This window comes from Cydia pomonella, chromosome 11, assembly GCF_033807575.1.
Source record: "Cydia pomonella isolate Wapato2018A chromosome 11, ilCydPomo1, whole genome shotgun sequence".
In the NCBI taxonomy this organism is placed as follows: domain Eukaryota; kingdom Metazoa; phylum Arthropoda; class Insecta; order Lepidoptera; family Tortricidae; genus Cydia; species Cydia pomonella.
The window spans coordinates 5,851,856-5,864,443 of NC_084713.1; the positions used below are offsets into that span (position 1 = coordinate 5,851,856).

General features: G+C 36.8%; 1 protein-coding gene across 4 annotated transcripts in view; it reads left to right on the forward strand.

Annotated features, from left to right (window-relative positions):
* The first annotated feature begins 702 nt into the window (after positions 1-702).
* Positions 703-12,588, forward strand: part of LOC133522688 (MORN repeat-containing protein 5-like) — a 42,913-nt gene continuing 31,027 nt past the window's right edge. Inside the window, exons 1-4 of one of the 4 annotated variants that reach the window (XM_061858099.1) lie at positions 703-1,051; positions 2,277-2,329; positions 10,906-10,955; positions 11,210-11,281. In XM_061858099.1, the coding sequence (XP_061714083.1) occupies positions 2,318-2,329; positions 10,906-10,955; positions 11,210-11,281 (134 nt within the window). In that variant the 5' untranslated portion in view covers positions 703-1,051; positions 2,277-2,317. Of the gene's footprint in view, positions 1,063-2,276; positions 2,330-10,905; positions 10,960-11,209; positions 11,282-12,588 lie in introns of those variants that run through there. The other 3 variants (XM_061858098.1, XM_061858097.1, XM_061858100.1) reach the window with 3 other exon arrangements.

Here is a 12,588-nt window from a genome sequence, read left to right on the forward strand (position 1 = left end):
TACATTGGTGTCAAAATATTTTTCATAATGTCAATAACCAGAGAGGAAAATGGGGACTACGTCTTAAGTAATAAAGCATATTGCGTCGGGGGTTAAAAACTAGTGACTACGAAAATCTGTTACTCAACTGAAATGCGTACTATACCTAGTGTTGGTTAAGACTCGAGTCCTTTGAGTCCTCTGTTTTGAAACTCGACTCAGTTTTTCAGACTCACATATTAAGTCTAAACTCGAGTTCTTTTCACCTTGTTAGAGACTCCAGTCTTTTGTAGGGACTTGATTCCTTTTCAGAGAACTCAAAATTTTTTGTTTGCAATATTTCGAAATGCTTTGTCTTTAATTAATAAGTTAGTTATATAACACAAATAGTACAATAACGCAATTTTTTTTTACTTTTATTTAGGTTAAAGCTATGAAATTGTTAATGGAGTCTTTAGGCTTGAGTCCTTTTGAACTTTCTTAAAAAAGACTCAATAAATGACTCACCTCGGGACCTAAAATACTCGGAAGTTTTTTAAGCGCCGAGTTTAGTAAAACAAGTCGAGTTCTCTTCTAAATTCAGACTCAAAAGATTCGAGTTCCTACCAACACTAACTGTACCGCTATATTTAGCTACTAATTTTGTTTGAGTGCAGTTTTTTGCATTAAAGTCATGAATAACATGTGTGTCAGATGAAACCTCGCTGTAACACATTATTAAAACGGGACGCGACGCATGTTGAGTTGAATCAAATTGTATTATTTTCTACTTAACACAACGCGTCGTATTTTAATAATGCTTTTCGGCCTTTATACATCTCACTTTACAAGCTAAACCTACATTATTAATAACCTTATGTCGGTTTTAAAAAAATAATCAAAAACTTCAAATCCAAACTGTCACATTCCGTCAACGGCATCGTTCCCCTATACAACTATACTAATTATAGTTTACATTTCGTAATCGTATTGTTTACAATTTCGGGGATGTGACGGTGTTTTTATTATATTATTAATTTTTAAGATTTACATTTTATAGAAAAGATACGGAGAGCTACGATTTAATAGAAAGGCAAGTTTTAGGTATCGACCTGGTCTTATAATAAAACTAACTTTGTACTTTGTGTTATGAATCTTTTGATAGAATACTAAGGACGTAGTTTCGCTAAAACACAAATAGGATTCCATCATCCACCAATTTTCTAGTATTTACGCGTGACACACAGATTGACAGTTATCTCGATGGCCTCATCCACCAATCTGCCGTCAATCGAATTGAACCGTCAGTGCATTAATTGTTCGAAGAAAAATTAAATACGCCGGCATGCGTGGCAAAAATTACACCGATCGAATGAAAAAAAAGCCGAATAAATGTTCATAAATAGGTTAATCAATTACCACATTATCTTTCGTAAAATGCGATATTAATCCATGAAGTTGTACCTAAAATGGAGGGCGCTCTCACTTCTTTTGCCATACTAAATTGAACCTTATCCCCGAGCTACAAAGGTGTTCGTACCAAACTAGAGAAAATGTACTCAATCCACCTAGGTATACATTCGTGACACGAACACATTGAATCCTTCCGCCATTGCAGTGTCACAGCTGGTCATCAGTTGCGCGGAATCTGTCAAATTGTTCCTCTATGGTTCTAACTTGGCAGTGACTATGTATACATTATTTTGTGCGTTGCTCCGAGAACCTGCTTTGCACAGCTAAACTGTGGAATGAACTATCGCCCGCGGTATTTCCGGACCGATACGGCTTTCAAACCTTCAAAAAAGAGCATACTTCTATTTTAAAGTCGAGCAACGCACTTTCAATCCCTCTGGTGTTGCACGTGTCCATGGGCAACGGTAATTGCTTAACCATTAGGTCTGGTCTGCTTGTTTGACTCCTATATCAAAAAAAAATACTTGACGTAAAACTTGGCATAATGACAGCCATTGACATATATTTAAGGATAGGCCTTACGGGCACTAAGAATGGTGCTAGTTCAGTGGTGTCACTCACGAATACGAGTGCAGTCTAACGCAACTAGTTGCGATCAATCGCGCGCGTGATGCGAACTCGTCAACTAATCGCGTTGTGGCGTTAGACTGCACAATTAGCTCGAATTTTTGTGCATGACATCGATGTACTGGCTCCATTCTTATTGCCCGTAAGACCCGTCCTTAGATATGTCGATGATGACAGCGGGGTTCAACTATGTACCATAAATATCTTTATAAAGAAAAGTGTAAGTCAGTATTAACATCTTATAACAAATAATTAAACATTTTGCTATTTTGTTACAGACATCAAGCCTGTGTTGAATAGAAAACATCTAAGATAAATTATGGAATGTAATGTAAGTATGGGGTTAGTTCCTTGATGCTTAGGACGGATATGTGTGGGATGCTACCTGCGTAGACACACTGGTACTGTCCCACCTCTAACGGACTAATGTAAAAGCGGGCACAGCGGCGGAAAGCGCCGAAATTTTGAAACGTAATAAATATAAGTGCCCCGGCAGAGAGTACCATTTTGTACCATGGCGTTGAAGCTCTATGTTCATGGGGTCCCAGCCCATACAAGTTAATTTCTTGCAGAAATCGCGAAGCGTCTGTTTGACGTAACTGGTAACCGAAAATCTGGCGGCTTTCTCGCACAACGTATCAGCATTGCGATACAACGAGGAAATGCCGCCAGCATACTTCGTACAATGCCTCAAGCGCCCATTTTAAATTTAAGCTAGTCATCATTGTTGGTTTAGTATTTGTACAGTTATTGTAATCAGTGCCGGATTAAGATATTTTGATGCCCTAAGCATTTCTAGACCATGGTGCCCCCTCATCAAGATTACATTGAATTTTCTTAGTAAATTGAGTGACGTTTATTGCTGCATTACTGCTGAGAATAGAATTTTCAACGCAGTAATGTTCCAACAGTAGGTAAGTGCTTCGCATAAGGCATCCAAATATGAGTTGACTTGGCCTCCGGCCTTATGCGAAGCACTTACCTACTGTGTAAGCGAGGACGTAAGACAGGCCGTACTCCGCACAGGGTTTTGCAACCTCTAGAGTTTTCTTGCGAAGAAGTAGGGGCTTAGCCATTGGCCATTGGTTCTTGTCGTTGACGTTTCAAGGACGTTGTCCCCATGGTCTCTGAGAAGACTGGGTAAAGTCGACATCATTATCTTGACTTTGGAGGTAATTTTAGAACTTAATTAAACGCGATTAAGTCCCGTTTTCTTAAATAATAATGTGTCACAATTAGGCCAATGTAATTAGATTTTTTCGAATTTGGTCCTAAAAATGCGTGTAATCCGAGTTTGCTCCATCCCAGGAGGTGTGCATAAATGTTTCCTCTTTTTCGGTTTTTTTGCTTGTAAATCGAAAACGGTACGTCCGTTGGAAAAATTGTTCTAATTATGATGAAAATTGGTATCGGAGGTTCCGAAATCTAATATTCTTGCAATAAAATTGATTGATTCATTGAAGATATCTTAATATGTATTCGTAGTGAATTGTAAAAAAAAGATCGTCATTTTTAGGGTTCCGTAGCCAAATGGCAAAAAACGGAACCCTTATAGATTCGTCATGTCCGTCTGTCTGTCCGATTCTGTCACAGCCACTTTTTTCCGAAACTATAAGAGCTGTACTGTTCAAACTTAGTAAGTGGATGTATTCTATGAACCGCATTAAGATTTTCACACAAAAATAAAAAATAAAAACAATAAATTTTGGGGGTTCCCCATACTTAGAACTGAAACTCAAAAAATCTTTTTTCATCAAACCCATACGTGTGGGGTATCTATGGATAGGTCTTCAAAAATGATATTGAGGTTTCTAATATCATTTTTTTCTAAAATGAATAGTTTGCGCGAGAGACACTTCCAAAGTGGTAAAATGTGTCCCCCCCCCCCCCCCCGTAACTTCTAAAATAACAGAATGAAAAATCTAAAAAAAATATATGATATACATTGCCATATAAACTTCCACCGAAAATTGGTTTGAATTGAACGAGATCTAGTAAGTAGTTTTTTTTTAATACGTCATAATTTTTTTTTTTTTTACATCTAACCCATACGTGTGGGGTATCTATGAATAGGTCTTCAAAAATGATATTCAGGTTTCTAATATCATTTTTTTCTAAACTGAATAGTTTGCGCGAGAGAACCTTCCAAAGTGAAAAAAAGTGTCCCCCCCCCTGTAACTTCTAAAATAACAGAATTAAAAATCAAAAAAAAAAATATGATATACATTACGATGCAAACTTCCACCGAAAATTGGTTTGAACGAGATCTAGTGAGTAGTTTTTTTTTAATATGTCATAAAATTAAAAATATTTTTTTTTTCGTCAAACCCATACGTGTGGGGTATCTACGGATAGGTCTTCAAAAATGATATTGAGGTTTCTATTATCTTTTTTTTCTAAACTGAATAGTTTGCGCGAGAGACACTTCCAAGGTGCTAAAATGTGTGTCCAAAGTGGTAAAATGTTGAACAAGATCTAGTAAGTAGATTTTTTTTTAATACGTCATAAATGGTACGGAACCCTTCATGCGCGAGTCCGACTCGCACTTGGCCGCTTTTTTTTATTTTTGGTACAATCATGTAATAATCCGAAAACGCCTTACAAGTGTCTGATCCACCAAGTGCTATGGTTTGGCAATCCAAAGGAAAAAATATCTCCTAGGGATCCAAAAAGGTATATATATTGGGATGGAGCAAACTCGGATTACACGCATTTAAGACCAAATGAAAATATTAAAACAATTTCCAGTTTGCTGGGAATTAATTCCTCAATACGCTATTTTTCGATCTAATTTGATTGGCCTAAATCGTGAAAGTTTAAAATCAGTGTTTTTAAAAGTAAAGGCTGAGCTTTCCATAAGGCTGAACGCGCGGAGCGTTCGATCGGCGCTTACGGATAGGCCAAAGGTCGAGCTGGAAGAAAGCCAGCCTTGAATTTGACCAATGGCGAGGTGTGAATGGCTGGACGTCCGGAGCGGCCGATCGCGGCGCGTTATCATACAATACAACCAATGGCGAAGTGTGAGCAAGGCAGAAGGCCCTGCTGCGAGAGAGAACTTGGATTTGGATCCATGGCCAAGTGAAAGTGAGGCAGTTTGCATAAAATAGAAGGCCTAGCGTCGCATAAGACTTAATGCCCAACTGCAAAAGAGTGGCTTGAAATCGAACCTATGTAATCACGGTTCTCCTACTGCTCGGCCTTTGGCTTAACTCGAAAGCGCAACTTGATAAGATACTTTTGGTTTTCGGCCTTCGCGGAGCCCTTTGTAACAGTTTGACAATTAGATCGCAGGATCACGGCTCTGCAGAAACTCGGCCTGGCCGACACATCTGGCGTGCAAGAGAGCAAAATTCGCTACAAAATCGGTAATCTACGTCGAGAAAATCGGTTGGCCACAAGCCCGACGGTAAGATTTTTTGGCCATGAGCTTTGAGGGCCTCCGCGTAAGGTTGGAGATGTGCTTACGTGTCCTCACTCTCTTACGACCCTTCGTTATTAGATGGGTACACACGTATCAAAAAGTTTCGTGTACATAAGTACTACACTACGACTGCGATGCTGATGCAGCCTGTGCGTTTTTTCCCTACGATTTTGGTGCCCCCCCTAGACGTGGTGCCCTAAGCAAGTGCTTATTTTGCTTAATGGTTAATCCGGCACTGATTGTAATACATCTGTATATACATACATATATATTATGTAAATAAAAAAATGGATCTTTAAAAGTATTCTGCCAATATCCAACTGGGTCCAGCAGCCAGATTCGGACTTAAAGAACTTGGTACAAATTTTAACTTGTTTTGACACGACTTTGACGATCGTTTTGGTGAATAGCACACATCTCGCGCACGAATTTCACTTCATTTCGCATACACCATTCAGATTCAAGGTCATATCAAAATAAGATCAAAATAATTAGTCTTCTTTGACGACCGGCCTTGCCTGCCCTGCCTATGAAGCCGATGGTCCCGGCTTCGAATCCGTAAGGACATTTATTTGTGTGATGAACACATATATTTGTTCCTGAGGGTGTTTTCTATGTATATAAGTATGTATTTATCTATATACGTATGTATATCGTCGCCTAGTACCCACAGTACAAGCTTTGCTTAGTTTGGAGCTAAGTCGATCTGTGTAAGATTGTCCCCTATCTATCATTTTAATCTATGATTTTAGTTGATTGCTGGCTAAGTAGGAGCAACACATTCAATAGATCGATCAAATGCCGCAGTGTATTGCAAATCGCATGCAAGTATCGCTGACGTTTGAAGAGGTCATAAGTTGTTGAGACACGCTCTGAACATAAGAAGACAATTAGACCACAAAACTACATAAATGTACCTATCTTAATCCACAAGATCCTAAAGCCCGACTTCCTTACACTAAGTTTCTCTATTTGATCCTTTCCCTTAAAAACGACAAAATCTGTGAAGTAATTATAATGAACTTAGGCCTTTTTTAAATTGGGCATGATTTCCCATTGAGTAAGAGCAGGCGAGTCGAGTCCTCGAGTGACCATATAACCTATTCTTAAGAGGGAAGTATACTACTCGTCCATACAAAAAGAGAAAATGTTTTTCCCTTCGAAATATATTCCATTCTCCATGATTTTTTGTTATTGTTATTTTAAACGTCACACTTCTATGAAATGATAACGTTTACTTATAACTTGCACAGGCTGGGCTATCAAAATCGCTGCCAACTTATCTTGGTGTGACTCTAACCCTCTTTCTCAGTAGAAAGAGCTGGGAAATTAGAGTCCCAAAACCCCCCAAAATGGGCCCACCTCAGGCCAGGGGATCGATGATTAAATGCATTGCCACACCGTAAAAATATCCAGTTGGATCATCTAAAGTCTAGAAATATATATAAAAACTTTCAACTCACCTGTACAAAGCAAGCCATTGGAATCTCACCAAGATCGTACATAATGCATGAGCGTGCGTCCTTTTGACCATGACCGCGCGCCGTGAATGACAAACCCCGATTATACTGAACCAGAGAAATCTCCCTTTCTAAGGTTCTGGTTTTCCAAAGGAAAGCACTTTATACATACACGCATGATCTGGAGGGCCCGGTCTTAAGATTCTGGGACCCGTTAAAACAGACAATGGCAGTTGGAGGATTCGGAAAAATGTCGAAATCGAAGAACTCATAGCCGAAACGAATATAATACATGAGACTAAAGCACTAACTCTGGCTCTTACTAAAGCACTGGGTCTTCGTGGGCTGGGCCACCTCGAAAGAATGGGTGAAGATCGTGCTGTAAAGAAGGCATATTTGGATCGACCGACTGGACGCCGTCCTGTAGGTCATCGTAAGTATCGGTGGGCGGATAGAGTGGAGGTAGATCTCCGTGAGCTCGGCGTCAGTGAAAAATGGCGTGATCTTCTGTTGGAGGGCAAGACTCATTTTGGGTCATTGCGCCAAACTACAGGAAGTAAATAGGGCCCGGAATTTTGGGTGCGACTTGTAAGAAGAAAACATGACTATTTATCAATGATACCAACAACACGGTAGTTTTTTATTTGTCTCTTTATTCAAAAAAACTTCAAACGATGCATATGAAACTATCCAATACCTACGTACTCTTTAAAAAAAACGAAATATCGGAAAATTTAATCCATTTAAATCGCTTTATTGAAATGTGTATAATTGCGATAACTTTTATATTTTATAACGTGAGTAATGATGACTCATCCCTGTTATTTTATGTAAATAAAGCACAAATAAATTAAGCGCATTGATACAGTAGCAGTTTGATAATATCTATCTCCCTACAATCTAAATACAAGATAAATATTCAGTAGGGGAGAACGGTGGAAATAATTCTAAAAAAATCTTCCTCTGAGTGACGAAAACATATGGTATTTCCATAACTCAACGGAAAAATCATACATTTTTGTTTGACAAATTGGAATTAAGTAGATATATTGATTAAGAATGTTTCTTACATTATGTCATCACATAATAATAGGGGTAAGTGAATCCGACTCTAGCCGACAGCCGCAGTAACCCCCCGGAGTTACACACAATGTTTTTCATTACACTTGCGAAGAAAATACGGCGTCCGCCACATTGTCATTTTTTGACAGGTTAGGCATCGAAGGTATAGACTCATCCGGCATTCAACTATGTATGAAAATTGGGTAAATTGAGTATTTTAAGCGACTTTAAATTAATCAATTAAATATTTATAAAAATACATATAACATATTATAAACGTCAGTATCTTAAAAGTATAGGTAACTCATTTATACCTACTTGGTTCCTATGAAGTAGTGACATAATTAAAACAAAAGCTTTAACTGACTAAAAAAACGGTAACAATTTCACGTATCTTTGTCGGCCCGATTCGAAGAATGAGATACGATAACGAGAAGTTCTGGTTTAGATAAATTCTCATTTAGATATCGTTTTATGTCATATGCTTGACAGAAGCAGCTCGATTTGGGCAATCAATGTCACTTTGACGTTAGAAATATCGTAGATAGATCTTATTGGGGTCACAGCGGAATCGAAATAAACGTCAATTTTGACATGTCGTTTAATTATCGATCTTTTCAAGATCTTAAACGTGTCTTAATCATTCTTCGAATCGGGCCGTGTATTAAGTTTTCATAACACAGATTAACTACTTAATGATCGGTCTATGTAAACTACATAACCCGCCTGTTCTGAATAGAGTAATTAGGCTTTTGTCTCAGCACTCTGCAACCCAAACATTTGCCTTTCATCACAACATGGTAATGGATTAGTCCTTTAAACACAAAATATTGCATATTATATTATGTGGGTGTACGTATAAGTGGATTTTGTCGTGGTCTACGTATAAAAAATATGTTATAATATATAAAATATTGTAATACTGAACGAAGCTAGAGTCTTATGATATTAACAAGGTAATTAACGAACATTCTTATTTTGTAAGTAGTTAATAGGTTATTACTGCAATATTCTGCCGCCAGAGGGCAGCACATATTGGAAACCGTAGAGAACCCAACTTATACATTAGTAACTTAGTATGTAGGTAACCAGCCTTAACCAGTTTTTTGAGAAGTTTTCACTATGACATATTGATGCATCAAAGTGGTTTGTTTACCGAAGCAAAGTGGTTTGTTTAAATGTTGTTACCTGCTTCTCTATCGTTCGAATAAAAAGTGATAGAGAGGCAGATAACTAAATGTAGATTTTTGTGTTTTGCAGTAGGCCCTCAGTATGTGCTAGTGGCGCTCTCTACGCAGTGTTTTACGTAATATTCTCTATTTAATTCATCATTTGTGAATTGTGAATATGTAACGTTTTATGTCATTTTATTATTGCTTGTAAGTAGTATTTTAAAAAAACCTACATTAAAATAGACTTCAGATTTTGTTAAAAAAAAAGGACCAAAATTACACTGTTTTAGCCACTTAGCTAACCCGCTGGACTTTTACTACCCTTCCTAGTTTCTGTTTTAAATTCTACCTAACCGTTGATAATCGTTTTTCCCTCATCATTTTGACATTTTTGTTTGTGTTAGACAGAGACAAAATGTAATTCAGAGGTTTGTAAGAGGTTAATATTATGTTTTATGAACAAGGGGTTACTCCCCTGAACATGAACATGAATAAATAATTTTATTAGTGAAATTTTCAAAGATTTGTATTTGTACAACATAGGTAGGTTACAAGATGTTACAAAAAAAATACAATACATGGTATGTTACAAGATGTTACATAAATATTTCAGTATCATTGTCATTCAATAAAATATTGCTCCTTTCTTTTTCAATATTATACACAAAATATAAGAAACTCAACACATTTACCTAAAGCTTAATAACGTTACATTACAGGTTAGTTATCCTTGAAGATATATCTCACGATCCTGCGACCTGATTTGATAGATTTAAATTTATCATGTATATCAATTATGCACAAATTGATCGATTCGGCAGCCACGGCCAATGAGACAGCTACCAAATAAGCTTAAGCACTATGTATGTTAAAACGAAACAAATTGAATTCTATTTTCTAATATTTTTGATTCAAATTTGACTGCCAATTCTCCTTATATGGTGGGTCGCTAGAGGTTATACCATGCATACTGAGTATCCTTACGTGGTTTATCTTCAGGGTTCGAGTAAATGTACATACATACATGGACATCCATATTACTAATTCATAACTCAAAACTCAAACACTTATTTTGCAAATAGGCCACAAGGGCACTTTATTTTTATGAGTTGGGGATTGGGGACAACTTTTAGACGTCTAAATGCAATTTACAAGCAATAAAAATAAATCATCAACAATTTTATTATAAAATACAAGTGCAAATATTAATACAATATTATATTATAATTACTTACAGGCTCTAAATGGCGAATTAAGTACATAAATTACGCGAAATAGATACTATAGTAAAAATAACAATAAAAAAATAAAAATTCTTTAGTGGCGTAAATGTCTCTTAAATATTATATGATTAAATAAAAAAACTTAATTTATTAAAATTTGCTTGAACAGACCGATCTCCACAAAAAGCACCCGTTCTGTGAGATAGAATGGGTGCTGTTTGTGGGGACCGGTCTGTTCAAGCAAATTTCCATCCATCCAAGTCTGTTCTCTGTTCGCAAAATTTCCAGCCATCGCCTCCCTCAGCCTTCCTCCGGAAAAATAGCGCGTTGGCGACTCGATCAACGACGCCACCATAAGCAAAGATTTTTAAGCGAGCATATCATATTTAATATTAATACATATTACATATGCAAAAGTTACTAAATCTGTCTGTTACGTTTTCACGCTTAAACTACTGAACCGATATAGACGAATTTTGGTGTAGAGATAGTCTGAGTCTTTAAGGGGTAAAAAAGATAAGATAATAATATCATAAATATCACCATTAATTGTCTATAATTTTTTGCAGAGGCCGTTGTGTGCACGGGAAAGTGATCTCTTAAAGACGTCACTTGCAAGGTAGGTGTGTACTTCTTGATTAATATATAATACATTAAAAAAAATATCGTTATAAATAATAAATATTTGATTATTTGAAAACGACTATCAATATTAACAATAAAGAGTTATTCACCATCGGTCATCGTTTGCAATATAGTAAACGAAACGAAATATATTTCCATTTTTGGATATGAAGGAAAGAACCAAATATTGACTGGTATCTCATATGATTACAAAAACACTGATCCAATCAATTTCATTCCAATCCATAGTTCCGAAAAACGAGTGTCGCAGTGGGAAGTCCTCATGCGAAAATTCTCAGAAGCCCATAAAGAAGAATGCAAGTAAGTCAAGTAAATGGTATATATTAAGAGAGGTATGGGCATTGTGAACATCATCTCGCTTTGTGTGGTAGGGCACAGCACAGAGGATGTCATTCCAGATCTAGAGCAGAGCGCAACTGGGAAAGTCCACCTTACAGAAAACCGCAGCCAAATAACACTAGACCCTACTCATAGTGTTGTGTTCCTGCCGGTGAGTAAGGAGGCCTGAGCTCAAAGAGTTAGGGTCGCAACGCGTATGTAACACCTCTAGAGTTGCAGACGTAGATAGGCTACGGAGACCGCTTACCATCAGGTGGGCCGTATGCTTGTTTGCCACCGACATAGTATAAAAAATATTACTGAATTAAAATGAATAATAAGCGAAAAAAAGTAAGTCAATAAACAAACGATAAAACAGAATATCTGTCTGGTCATGCTCCAAGTGAAATCTTCCAAAAATATTCTTGATTGAGCACTCTCGCAAAGTAAATACTGATTCTAACTGAAACCAAAAGTGACAGGCGTCTGTAGTCTATTGGTTTATGCTTCTTACGATTTGGCATATCTAATGAAATTTTTTATTTTTAATGGGTTGCAGCGCCATCTGTCTTACTTTGTCAGTTTATTCTTATTACACAAAGTGTACCTACCCGCCTTCCGTTCGAGCTTTCCTCTAAAGAGTATTTAGTATGCAAACATTCCTATTTTCTATAGCATCAAAGCGCTCATTATTAATACATGGATAATCTTAGCAAATTAAAGCTACACTAAACCGAGAGAGTAGTCATGTCACAGTTTGATGTGAATTTTTAATGAGTCCACACTGAAATGGAGACGGCATTAACGTTTACATTAGAGCAGGACAGATACGGGTTGTTTCAGTGACGTTTCGTAATTACTTTTAGATTAAAACCGACTTATATTACGCTCATAGAGATGGTTAGGGGTGAGTAAATACTGTTTACTCATTTAGATGGGTAAAAACGATTACTAAGAAAAAAATAAAAAAAGTGAGATTTAAGAACTTAATTGTTTTTTTTTTATTGAAGAGTGTATTAACAATATTTACATAATAAACAGCATATAGAACGCTTTATTTTCCAAAAAAAGGTAATCAATAAAGAATAATAAAACATAGAATACTCATATCAATGAATGTATGTCGTATCAGTAGTTTCTATGTCTTTAAGTTTTTGTTTTCTTCCTCGCTAGTAAATATCAAGTGATATTTCGTACGTAAGTTCCGAAAAACTCATTGGTACGAGCTGGGGTTTGAAGTTTTGAACCCGCGACCTCTGGATTGCAAATCGCACGCCCTTACCGCTAGG